This window comes from Nycticebus coucang, chromosome 15 (assembly GCF_027406575.1).
Source record: "Nycticebus coucang isolate mNycCou1 chromosome 15, mNycCou1.pri, whole genome shotgun sequence".
NCBI classification, from domain to species: Eukaryota; Metazoa; Chordata; class Mammalia; order Primates; family Lorisidae; genus Nycticebus; species Nycticebus coucang.
This window is the reverse complement of record NC_069794.1, coordinates 17,037,678-17,050,705: the sequence shown is the minus strand read 5'-3', so window position 1 is coordinate 17,050,705 and position 13,028 is coordinate 17,037,678. Positions and strand designations below refer to the sequence as shown.

General features: G+C 40.9%; 1 protein-coding gene across 10 annotated transcripts in view; it reads right to left on the bottom strand.

Moving 5' to 3' along the window:
- Positions 1–13,028, bottom strand: part of LOC128566988 (ATP-binding cassette sub-family C member 4-like) — a 316,653-nt gene that overhangs the window by 185,000 nt on the left and 118,625 nt on the right. For all 10 annotated transcript variants that reach the window (XM_053564127.1, XM_053564131.1, XM_053564126.1 and 7 more), the window contains 2 exons: positions 11,152–11,246; positions 10,852–10,938 (listed from right to left, as the gene is read on the bottom strand). In XM_053564127.1, coding sequence (XP_053420102.1) covers positions 10,852–10,938; positions 11,152–11,246 — 182 coding nt within the window. The remainder of the gene's footprint in view (positions 1–10,851; positions 10,939–11,151; positions 11,247–13,028) is intronic.

Sequence of the window (13,028 nt, the reverse complement as noted above, 5' to 3'; positions counted from 1 at the left end):
TGTCTGATTCAAAATATGCAAATATACTTTCCCATTGTGTGGGTTGTATATTTGCTTTGGTTGTTGTCTCCTTAAGCTATACAAAAGCTTTTCAGTTTAATGAAGCCCGTTTGTTTATTTTTGTTGTTGTTGCAACTGCCATGGCAATCTTCTTCATGAAGTCTTTCCCCAGGCCAATAACTTCCAGTGTTTTTCCTATGCTTTGAGGATTTTTATTGTTTCATGCCTTAAATTTAAGTCCTTTATCCATCTTGAATCAATTTTCATGAGTGGAGAAAGGTGTGGGTTTCAGTCTTTTACATGTGGATATCCAGCTCTCCCAACACCATTTATTGAACAGGGAGTCTTTCCCCCAAGGTATGTTCTTGTCTGGTCTATTGAAGATTAGGTGGTTGTAAGATGTTAGTTTCATTTCTTGGTTTTCTATTCAATTCCAAGTGTCTGTGTCTCTATTTTTGTGCCAGTACCATACTGTCTTGACCACTATGGCTTTGTAGTATAGACTAAAATCTGGTATGCTGATGCCACCAGCTTTATTTTTATTACTAAGAACTGCCTTAGCTATACGAGTTTTTTTCTGGTTCCATACAAAACACAGAATCATTTTTTCCAAATCTTGAAAGTACAATGTTGGTATTTTGATAGGAATGGCATTGAATAGGTAGATTGCTTTGGGAAGTATAGACATTTTAACAATGTTGATTCTGCCCATTCATGAGCATGGTGTGTGATCTTGCATTTGTTAAAATCCTCCGCTATGTCCTGAGAATTTCATAATTTTCTTTATAGAGGTCCTTCACCTCCTTCATTAGGTATATTCCTAGGTATTTCATTTTCTTTGAAACTATGGTGAAGGGAGTTATGTCCTTAATTAGCTTCTAATCTTCACTGTTATTGGTATATATAAAGGCTACTGACTTGTGGACATTGATTTTATATCCTGAAACACTAGTGCATTTTTTGATGACTTCTAGGAGTCTTGTGGTTGAGTCTTTGGGATTCTCTAACTATAAGATCATGTCATCAGCAAAGAAGGAGAGTTTGACCTCCTCTGCTCCCATTTGGATTCCCTTTATTTCCTTGTCTGCCTAATTGTATTGGCTAGAACTTCCAGCACTATGTTGAATAGTAAAGGTGACAGAGGACAACCTTGTCTGGTTCCAGTTTTAAGAGAAAAAGCTTTCAGTTTTACTCCATTCAGTAAAATATTGGCTGTGGGTTTGTCATAGATAGCTTCAATCAGTTTAACAAATGTGCCACCTATGCCTATACTGTTCACTGTTCTAATTAGAAAAGGATGCTGGATTTTATCAAATGCTTTTTCTGCATCTATTGAGAGGATCATATGATCTTTACTTTTGCCTCTGTTAATATGGTGGATAACGTTTATGGACTTCCGTATGTTAAACCAGCCTTGCATCCCTGGTATGAAAGCTACTTGATCATGACGTATGACTTTTTTGTTGATAAGCTGTAATCTATTGGCTAGGATTTTGTTGAGAATCTTTGCATTTATATTCATGAGTGAGATTGCTCTGAAATTCTCCTTTTTGTTTGGGTCTTTTCCTGGTTTTGGTATCAGGGTGATGTTTGCTTCATAGAATGTGTTGGGGAAGATTCCTTCTTCCTCAATTTTTTGGAATAATTTCTGCAGTACAGGAATAAGCTCTTCCTTGAAGGTTTGATAGAATTCTGGTGTGAAGCCACCTGGACCAGGGCATTTTTTGGTTGGAAGATTTTTTATTGCTTCTTTAATCTCAGTGCTTGAAATTGCTCTGTTCAGGAGCTCTATTTCTTCCTGGCTAAGTCTAAGGAGAGGGTGTGATTCCAAATATTGATCCATTTCTTTCACATTGTCAAATTTCTGGGCATAGAGTTTCTGGTAGTATTCAGAGATGATCTCTTGTATCTCTGTGGGATCAGTTGTTATTGCCCCTTTATCATTTCTGATTGAGGTCACTAGAGATTTTACTTTTCTATTTCCCGTTAGTCTGGCCAATGGTTTATCTATTTTATTAATTTTGTCAAAAAAACAACTCCTTGTTTCATTAATTTTCTGAATGATTCTTTTGTTTTCAATTTCATTGATCTCTGATTTGATTTTGGAGATTTCTTCTACTGACATTAGGCTTAGATTGTTCTTCTTTTTCCAACTCCATAAGATGGCTTGTGAGTTTGATGATGCGCACTCTTTCTGTTTTTCGAATGTAGGCATCTAAAGCGATAAATTTTTCTCTCAAAACTGCTTTTGCAGTATCCCACAGGTTTTGGTAGCTTGTGTCTTCATTGTTGTTATGTTCAAGGAAGTTAATAATTTCCTGTTTTATTTCTTCCTGCACCCATCTGTTATTCAACAGAAGATTGTTTAATTTCCATGTATTTGTGTGGGGTCGAACGTTTTTGTTAGAGAGTTGAGTTCCACCCTTAGTGCCCTATGGTCTGAGAAGATACAAGGTCAAATTTCCATTCTTTTGATTCTGTTAATATTTGTTTTGTGTCCCAGGATATGACCAATTTTGGAGAATGTTCCATGGGGTGATGAGAAGAATGTGTATTCTTTATCTTTGGGATGGAGTGTTCTATATGCATCTATCAAGCACATTTGTTCTAGGGTCTCTTTTAAATCTCTTATATCTTTGTTTTATTTCTATTTAGAGGATCTGTCCAGCTCTGTGAGAGGAGTGTTAAAGTCCCCTGTTACTATGGTATTATCGGGTATCATATTGCTCAAACTGAGTATGGTCTGTTTCAAGAATTTTGGAGCATTTAAATTGGGTGCATAAATATTTAGAATTGAAACATCTTCTTGTTGTATTTTTCCCTGGACCAATATAAAGTGACCATCTTTGTCTTTTTGACTTTAGTTGCTTTAAATTCACAGATATCTGAAAATAACATCACAACTCCTCTTTTCTCCTGAATTCCATTTGCCTGAAAAATTGTCTTCCAACCCTTGACTTGAGGTTTTAATTTGTCTTTTGAAGCCAGTTGTGTTTCTTGCAGACAGCAAATGGATGGCTTGTGTTTTTTAATCCAGTCAGCCAATCTATGTCTCTGCAGTGGGGAATTCAAGCCATTAACATTTATTGAGATAATTGATAAGTGTGGTAGTGTTCTACTGATCTTATTTTGTGAGATTCCATTGCTTAGTTTTATCTTTTGCATGAATGTGGAGGTTGGGTTCTGTCCTTTAATTTCTGAGTTCTTACTTTGCTGCTGATCCATTGTGATGGTCAGTGTGTAGAACAGGTCAAAGTATTTCCTGCAGAGCTGGTCTTATTGTGGCGAATTTCCTCAATGTTTGTATATCCATGAATGATTTGATTTCTCCGTTAATTTTGAAGCTTAGCTTAGCAGGGTACAAAATTCTGGGCTGGAAATTGTTCTGTTTAAGTAGATTAAAGGTAGATGACCATTGTCTTCTTGCTTGGAAAGTTTCATTAGAGAAGTCTGCAGTCACTCTGATGGATTTGCCCCTGTAGGTCAACTGTGCTTACTTCTGGTAGCTTGAAGAATCTTTTCTGTAGTCTTGACTTTGGACAGGTTCATCACAATGTGTCTTGGAGAAGCTAGGTTAGAGCTGACGCGACCTGGGGTCCGATATCCCTCAGGAAGCAGTGTGGCAGAATCTTTGGTGATGTTTGGGAAATTTTCTTTTATAATATTCCCTAGTATGGCTTCCATTCCTCTGGGGCATTCTTCTTCCCTTTCTGAGATTCCTAAAACTCGTATGTTGGAATGTTTCATAAGGTCCCATAATTCTGACAGTGAACGTTCTGCTTTCTCTCTCTTCTGCTTCTTTTACTATCTGAGTTATCTCAAGAACTTTGTCTTCTACCTCTGAAATTCTTTCTTCTGCATGGTCTAACCTGTTGCTGATACTTTCCATTGCATCTTCCAGTTCCCTAATTGACTGCTTCAGTTCCTTCAGCTCTGCTATATCCTTTCTATATTCTTCATATCATTAATCTCTCATTTGATTCTGTTTTTGGATTTCCTTTTGGTTATTTTCCACTTTATTAGCAGTTTCTTTCATTGTTTCCATCATTTCCTTCATTGTTTTCATCATGTGTATTTTAAATTCCCTTTCTGTCATTCCTAACATTTCTTTCTTGGTAGACTCCTCTGCAGTAGCTACTTCATGGTCCCTTGGAGGGGTTGTTCTGGACTGGTTTTTCATGTTGCCTAGAGTTTTCTGCTGATTCTTCCTCATGAGTGATTTCTTGTATCTGTTTGCTTGCCCTAATTTTCCTTTCACTTCCTCTTGCTCTTTAAGTTTCCGTGCCTGTGGACTAAGGTTTCGATTAGTCATTTTGGTATAGTACCAGAAGGATGAGAAGGTTGAAAAGCAAGAAGGGATGAAAGAAAGAAGAAAAGAACAAAAAGAAAATAGAAAAGGGAGAGGGGGTGGGTAAAAGGCATATTGACAAAAAGAAGAGAGACACAGAAAGAGGGAGACAGAGCAGTATAGGTGTACAGTAGGGTACTGTGAAACAACCTTAAAAAACCCCAACCTCTGGGGGTACCTGGTTGGGTGGTTCCCTTGAGGTCAGCAACTCTTTGCTAACCTTATCAGACACAGTACCCCACCTCCACCAAGTAGAGAGGAAAGACAAAAATGCTATAAATCAAACCAAAACAAGCAAACAGAAAACTTTACGGGATAAAATTGGGTGAAAAACCAAATAATAGGGGAAGAAACACTAGCAAGAATGAAGTTCTAGTTATTGAAAAAGGCAGCACTGGGAAATTGTATTTATACTAGAAAACTGGAGAAAGAAAAGAAAAAATCTGTACAGAAAAGGTTGAAATTAAAAAACAAAACCAAACAACATCAAAATAAGCAAAAAACAAACAAAATAAAAATCAAACGAACAAAAAAACAACAAAAAACAAAGCCGTATATATATCTTGTTGAATATTGTCTGGGCCAACAGGTGGTCTTCTGGGGTACGAGATGTTAATTACAATGCCGATACGACTGGAGGCCTCCGCTGATTTCTCAAACTCCACAGGGTAGACACCCTAAGTCTCTCTTCAGCCCTCTTAAAAGGCACTTTAAGCTTCTAAACTTGCTAAGCAGAAGCTTTCCCAGGAAAGTGCTTCTCGCTGGAATCACTGGTGAAGTGGCTATCCACTTACCCAGTGTGCCAAAACCGGTCTCACTCTGTCCCTGAGGGTTAGGGCTGTAAGGTGGTTCAGACCCCGCCTTTAGGCTGCTCAGTCACTAGGTTACTATTTCCTGCCCGATCCTTGCTCTGCAACCCCTAGGGCGGACCTTGTTGGGGCAGTTCTCTCACAATGGCTCCCTGCAGCCCACAGCCAAACACTATTAGCTCCGTTCATCCAGCTCAGCCTCTCAGTCTGGGGTCACAGACAACGCCCAAAGTTCTCCGCACTCCCCGCTCAAGCTCTCCCCAAAGCAGTTCAACTGAGTGCCAAGTCCAAAAACACCAAAACAGTTTACAGGTAAGGCCTTTCTGGTTTGCAGTCTCACTGCTACTGCACTTACAGCTGTCGGAGGGATTAGACCAATCAAACACACACGATTACTTGCCAGTGTTCCACTGTTTTTGTCCTCCTGTTGGGGTCCAGAAGTCTGACTCCCTGTATCCTCAAAGGGATTATTATAGGCAGATCCCACCAGCCAGAGATGCCTGGAGTCTTATCTCCGCAGACTCACAGTGCCCAAATGCAAGGAAGCTGTTACTCGGCCGCCATCTTGCTCTTCAAAGATAGAGACCTTTTTGATTTGGTTTTAGTAAGTGAAATGTCCCAGGAGAAACCCAGGGTCATTAAGAGGTGATGAAGACAGGGGGGCAGGCTGGAGTTACCACTACCTATTGCGGGCTGTTGGCTTCACCTGCGCTGGTAAATACCCTAAGACCTGCACTCTAAGAAGGAAGCAGTGACCTACCAAACTTTTCAAGAGGAACTAGTACCTATATTACTCAACCTGTTCCAAAATATAGAAAAAGAAAGAAGACTACCCAACCCATTCTATGAAGCAAACATCACCCTGATCCCCAAACCAGAAAAAGACCCAACAAGAAAAGAAAATTATAGACCAATATCACTAATGAATAAAGATGCAAAAATATTCAACAAGATACTAACAAACAGAATCCAAGAACACATCAAACAAATTATACATCATGACCAAGTCGGTTTTATACCAGGGTCTCAAAGCTAGTTCACTATACGTTTATCTATAAGTATAATTCAGCACATAAACAAATTAAAAAACAAAGACCAGGCGGCACCTGTGGCTCAGCGGGTAGGGCGCCAGCCCCATATGCCGAGGGTGCCGGGTTCAAACCCAGCCCTGGCCAAACTGCAACAAAAAAATAGCCGGGCGTTGTGGCGGGCGCCTGTAGTCCCAGCTGCTCGGGAGGCTGAGGCAAGAGAATCGCCTAAGCCCAAGGATTTGGAGGTTGCTTTGAGCTGTGTGATGCCATGGCACTCTACCGAGGGCGATAAGGTGAGACTCTGTCTCTACAAAAAAAAAAAAAGAAAACAAAGACCATATGATTCTCTCAATTGATGCAGAAAAAGCTTTTGATAATATCCAGCATCCTTTCATGATCAGAACCCTTAAGAAAATTGGTATAAAAGGGACATTTCTTAAACTGATAGCATCTACAGCAAACCAACAGCCAACATCGTATTGAATGGAGTTAAACTGAAATCATTTCCACTCAGATCAGGAACCAGACAAGGCTGCCCACTGTCTCCACTGCTCTTTAACATTGTAATGAAGTTTTAGCCATAGCAATTAGGGAAGAAAAGGTGATCAAGGGTATCCATATAGGGTCAGAAGAGATCAAACTTTTACTCTTCACAGATGATATGACTGTTTATCTGGAAAACACCAGGGATTCTACTACAAAACTTTTAGAAGTGATTAATGAATACAGCAGCGTCTCAGGTTACAAAACCAACATTCATAAATCAGTAGCCTTTATATATATCAACAATAGTCAAGCTGAAAAAACAGTTAAGGACTCTATTCCATTCACAGTAGTGCCAAAGAACATGAAATATTTGGGAGTTTATCTAACAAAGGACGTGAAAGATCTCTATAAAGAGAACTATGAAACTCTAAGAAAAGAAATAGCTGAAAATGTTAACAAATGGAAAAACATACCATTCTCATGGCTGGGAAGAATTAACATTGTTAAAATGTCCATACTACCCAAAGCAATATACAATTTTAATGCAATCCCTATTAAAGCTCCACTGTCATACTTTAAAGATCTTGAAAAAATAATACTTCATTTTATATGGAATCAGATAAAACCTCGAATAGCCAAGACATTACTCAAAAATAAAAACAAAGCAGGAGGAATTATGCCACCAGAACTCAGACTATACTATAAATCGATAGTGATCAGAACAGCATGGTACTGGCACGAAAACAGAGAAGTAGATGTCTGGAACAGAATAGAGAACCAAGAGATGAATCCAGCTACTTACCGTTATTTGATCTTTGACAAGCCAATTAAAAACATTCAGTGGGGAAAAGATTCCCTATTTAACAGATGGTGCTGGGTGAACTGGCCGGCAACCTGTAGAAGACTGAAACTGGACCCACACCTTTCACCATTAACTAAGATAGACTCTCTCTGGATTAAAGATTTAAACTTAAGACATGAAACTATAAAAATACTAGAAGAGAGGGCAGGGAAAACCCTTGAAGAAATCGGTCTGGGCAAGTATTTTATGAGGAGGACCCCCAGGGCAACTGAAGCAGCTTCAAAAATACACTACTGGGACCTGATCAAACTAAAAAGCTTCTGACAGCCAAGAACACAGTAAGAAAGCAAGCCCTCAGAATGGGAGAAGATATTTGCAGGTTATGTCTCCAACAAAGGTTTAATAACCAGAATCCACAGAGAACTCAAACGTATAAGAAGGAAAAGAACAAGTGATCCCATCGCAGCCTGGGCAAGGGACTTGAAGAGAAACTTCTCTGAAGAAGACAGGCGCACGGCCTACAGACATATGAAAAAATGCTCATCATCCTTAATCATCAGAGAAATGCAAATCAAAACTACTTTGAGATATCATTTAACTCCAGTAAGATTAGCCCATATCACAAAATCCCAAGACCAGAGATGTTGGTGTGGATGTGGAGAAAAGGGAACACTTCTACACTGCTGGTGGGAATGCAAATTAAAACATTCCTTTTGGAAAGATGTTTGGAGAACACTTAGAGATCTAAAAATAGATCTGCCATTCAATCCTATAATTCCACTACTAGGTATATACTCAGAAGACCAAAAATCACATCGTAACCAAGATATCTGTACCAGAATGTTTATTGCATCCCAATTCATAATTGCTAAGTCATGGAAAAAGCCCAAGTGCCCATCAATCCACGAATGGATTAATAAATTGTGGTACATGTATGCCATGGAATATTATGCAGCCTTAAGGAAAGATGGAGACTTTACCTCTTTCATGTTTACATGGATGGAGCTGGAACATATTCTTCTTAGTAAAATATCTCAAGAATGGAAGAAAAAGTATCCAATGTACTCAGCCCTACTATGAAACTAATTTATGGCTTTCACATGAAAGCTATAACCCAGTTATAACCTAAGAATAGGGGAAAGGGAGGGGGGGGAGAGGGAGGGTGATTGGTGGGATTACATCTGTGGTGCATCTTACAAGGGTACATGGGAAACTTAGTAAATGTAGAATATAAATGTAGAAAATAAATAAATAAAAAGTGAGTGATGAGTTACTCTCACACTGCTGACCCTGCACAAGTCTCTCTCTTTACTTTGCCATGCAGGAACCATTAGGAACTAAATCATGCTCCTCTCAGAGCTCCTATGTTCAATCTATGATCCTGAACACCTGAGAATTTGGAGATAGGACCTTCAAAAAGATAATTTGGAGGCGGCGCCTATGGCTCAAGGAGTAGGGCGCCGGTCCCATATGCCAGAGATGGTGGGTTCAAACCTAGCCCTGGCCAAAAAAAAAAAAAAAGATAATTTGGTTAAAATGAGACCATGAGGGTGGAGCCTACTCCAACATGACTACTGTCCTTAACAAAAATAGGGATTTGGGCACAAACACACAAGAAGGACACAGGGAGAAGGCACCTACCAGCAAGCCAAGGAGGGAGGGAGCCAGCCCTCAGGGGAAACCAAACTTGCAGATACCTCGACTGCAGACTTCTAGCCTCTGGCATTGTGAGAGAAGGATCTGCTGGTGTACCAGCCGCCCAGCCCACAGCGTTCTGAGATGGTAGCCCTGGCCGACCAACACAAGGCCTCACAGGGCCCTTCCAACCAACACAAGGCCTCACAGGGCCCTTCTGACCAACACGAGGCCTCACAGTGCCCTTCCAAGAGTCTTTCTCTCAGGGTGCAGGTACCTTCTGCATCTTCCACTTGAGAAAGACTCACCTGCTTGCTGTTCTTTCCCGGAGCCCCTCTTGCTCCTATCTCTCTACCCCTCAGCTTCTGCTATTCCTTTTACTAAAGGAACGGAATCCTGCCATCAGGCTCTATAGCCCGAGGACCACAGGCTACTTCCCACCAAGCCTGGCCCACAATAAGCTTCCCAATCTCAGCTAAATGCCCATAACTGCCCATGCTTCCATTTCCACTGATTATCCTACACTGTAACCCCCTTAAACTAAAGTTCAGTACCCACTTCTCCCATTTCACACTGATTATCCTATATTGTAAACTCCTTAAATATAAGCTGGGTACACTTGAACTCCTCTACGCACTTGTCTTGATAAACTCCACGTACAGACACATTCCTTAAGGGCAGGAATGAGTCTCAACTTTTTTGTCTCCCTCACTCGGCCCAGTATGGGTCGCTAACTTCCTGTGGTTGACTGCCCTCCTTTGTAAATGGAGATGTTTTGTGCAGTAACATCTGTGAGAACATCTCCCTCAGTGCCCACAGTAAGGGCTCAGTCAGTGCAGATGAAAGGGCTCACTGGCTTTAACTAGGGCACAAACAAGAAGGTCCCTGTGGGCCAAGTGGGAGTTGCTTTAGCAGGACCACAGTCTAGACAACAAAGGAAGTGCCAGTGGGCACATGTTAAGTTAGGGTACACACAAAAATGATTTCAGAATTGTGGTACCTCAACAGCTAAGGAAGAGCCAAAGAAAACAAATTCCAGAACCACCAAGTGAGATCCAGGAGTTAAGCCAGATTCTAGACAACTGCTTTCAAACACAACCCCACACATCCATGAATCTTAGGGGTTAATTCCAGTCAGAATCCATGAAGTAACATTAACCTCCTAAAGCCGTACTCTAATACAGAACAAATCATTCTTGAATTTTAGACTTTACTATTTCCAAACTTCCAGATTAATAAGCATTACCCACTGACTTTCCAGGAGAGTCCGGTGTTAGGACTGAAAACCTCCTTTCCAACGTGCCATCCGCGAATGATACAGGAAAAGAACCAGCAGCCCAATAAATTCCAGGTTGCCAAATCCCACCCTTCAATGTAAGATCTGTATTATCAGCTTTCTTATCCTGTCTGAATCCATTGGCAGTTTCTGGGTTATCGATCACAAGTAGCAGGTAGAAAAACTTGCACACTTTGCTATGTGCTTCTTAACTCTCTGAAGCATGAACTCGACTCACTTCAACTTGGTGACATCACCTTCTGTATTTTCCTTGCTTACAATTACAAGGTGATCATCGTACAAAAGTTCTCCATAATGGATCCTTGTGGGGAGTACAGGGGCACAGGACACAAGCTCAAGAGAAGATGAATTTTCAGAAGCTGCACAGGCTTTCCTGAGCCAAGTGGCCCAAACCAAAGAGTTCTTGGAAAGGAGAAAGGACAAAACATACAAAAGAAACTTACAGGTCAAACAGATGCTTGCCAACTTCTGCATCTACTGCACTGAGGGGATCGTCCAGGAGGTAGATGTCGGCGTCTTGATACACTGCTCTAGAAAAATGTGTAAAGAGGTATCAGAAGGCATCACACTTCTAGGAATCGTATCCGTGTTCAACACCTTGGATGGTCATTCCAAGTGGCAATGGAACACTCGAAGGTAGGTGCTTTCCATGGAACCCAGCCCACAGCAGGTGGATTCAGTATGTTTACCCATCCTAGGGGCACGAAAGACACCAGCAGAGTGGCTGCTGGACTTGGACTTACCTTGCAAGGTTCACACGTGCCTTCTGCCCTCCACTCAGCGTGGTTCCCCTATCTCCTATCACCGTCAGATCCCCATCCTCCAGAAGCTCTAAGTCCTACAAGGGGAAAAACAGGGGAGAGAGGAAGGCTTAAAATGTGTTCTACTGTCACCCTAAATTTTGCCCATTAATCCTTCAAAAGCATACATGGATTCAATCAACAGCAACAGATGTATTTCTTGGTGACTAAATTTTAACACTGACCCTTTCAAAAAGCAAAACTCTTGAGGTGTTTTTTCTATTTTAATGTTGTAGTTTTTCACAGCACTTACGGTGCTTAACCATTTTAACAGATATTTATTGAGAAATGAATATATATGTCAGGCCTTGTTCTGGACACAGAAATTTAGCAGTAAAGAAAACAAGAAAGAGGCAGCGCCTGTGGCTCAAAGGAGTAGGGTGTCAGCTCCATATGTTGGAGGTGGTGGGTTCAAACCCAGTCCCGGCCAAAAACTGCAAAAAAAATAAAAAATAAAAAAACAAGAAAACAACATTCCTGGAGTTTTCACAGTAGATGGCTGACAATAAAAAGCTACTACAAATGCAAATGGTAAATAAGTGCCAAGAAGAAAAAGGAACCTGACTTAGGAGGACGGAGAGTGAGGGATACACAGTCCTTATCTGGGCTGGCAGCAAGAGGTCTTTTAAGCAGAGACCCATTGGCAGGTGCAGTGAGAGGTACACTCTGCAGAAACTCAGTTCCACAAAGATGAGCGAGGAAAAGCCACGGGGCCGCCACCTGACAAGGTGTCCATGGAACAGCAGCCATGGCATTAACGTTCACAAGCACCGTCCACAGCAAAGGCCCTGTTACAGATCAAGCCTTCATTTGTCATTGTTTTTTCATTTGTTTCTATCCTGACAAATCTGGGGACAAAGGAAATCGCACATTGGGATCTCCATGACAATCAAGTGCTTCGACCTGCCAAAGATCTCATTTTTCCACATCTACAAACTATCTCAGAGAAACAAGAATTATTAAACTCAAAGGATGCTGAGAGAATCGCAAGAAAAAAGTGTGCAAACACCCTCTGATGGATTAGTAAGCAGAAAAAAGATATGAATTTGTTGAAATTTGCTATTGGTGAAAGACACAAATTTTCTGACCCACCCAACAGTGAAATCCCACATGTAGCATGAACCCTGTTAGCAAAGCACACCGCCAAAAGGAAAAAAGAAAGAATATCTCCATCATCACTGCTCCCTGATAGCCCCCAGAGGCACACAGACAGAAACAGGGATCCCTCCACACTCAAAGCTGAACTGGATTGCATCAAATGAAAGGCAACAATTGCCCTGTTGAGAACATTCAGTATTTCACATTATCTCTTTGTTGAGTTCAGAAGTTAATACTGTCTCTTGTTTTCAGTTTCCTTGAAAAGCAATGCACCGTTTTAAGTTCCAAGCCTTTCATACACACACACATACAGTGCACTTGGCTTCCAGTGCATCGCTGGCAGTCCTTTTAATGGATTCTGTCTAGGTTTTATGCCTTGATTTTACGTCATTTGTTTCCTTTCTCAAAATAGCACAAAGCTGGAAGCACAGCAACCTTAGCCATTTTCCAGAGAAGGCATTCACACTCCCACTCTCTCTTTTCCAGTCAGGGAGTAGGAATGGGCTCTGAGTCTGGTGACAGTACTGTGAGTGCTACGACTTGGAGTGTTGTTGACTCAGCAAACTATTTGTGGACACACCTCAGACAGGGAAAATATTTCAAAGGAACTGAAGTAAAATCTGAGTCAGGCAAATTTCCTAGCCATAACTTCTTAGTTTGGTTAAAGGGAAAGCGTGAGTTGAGCAGAAATTATAAACACTCCCAGTGAGAGGAAGGTATTT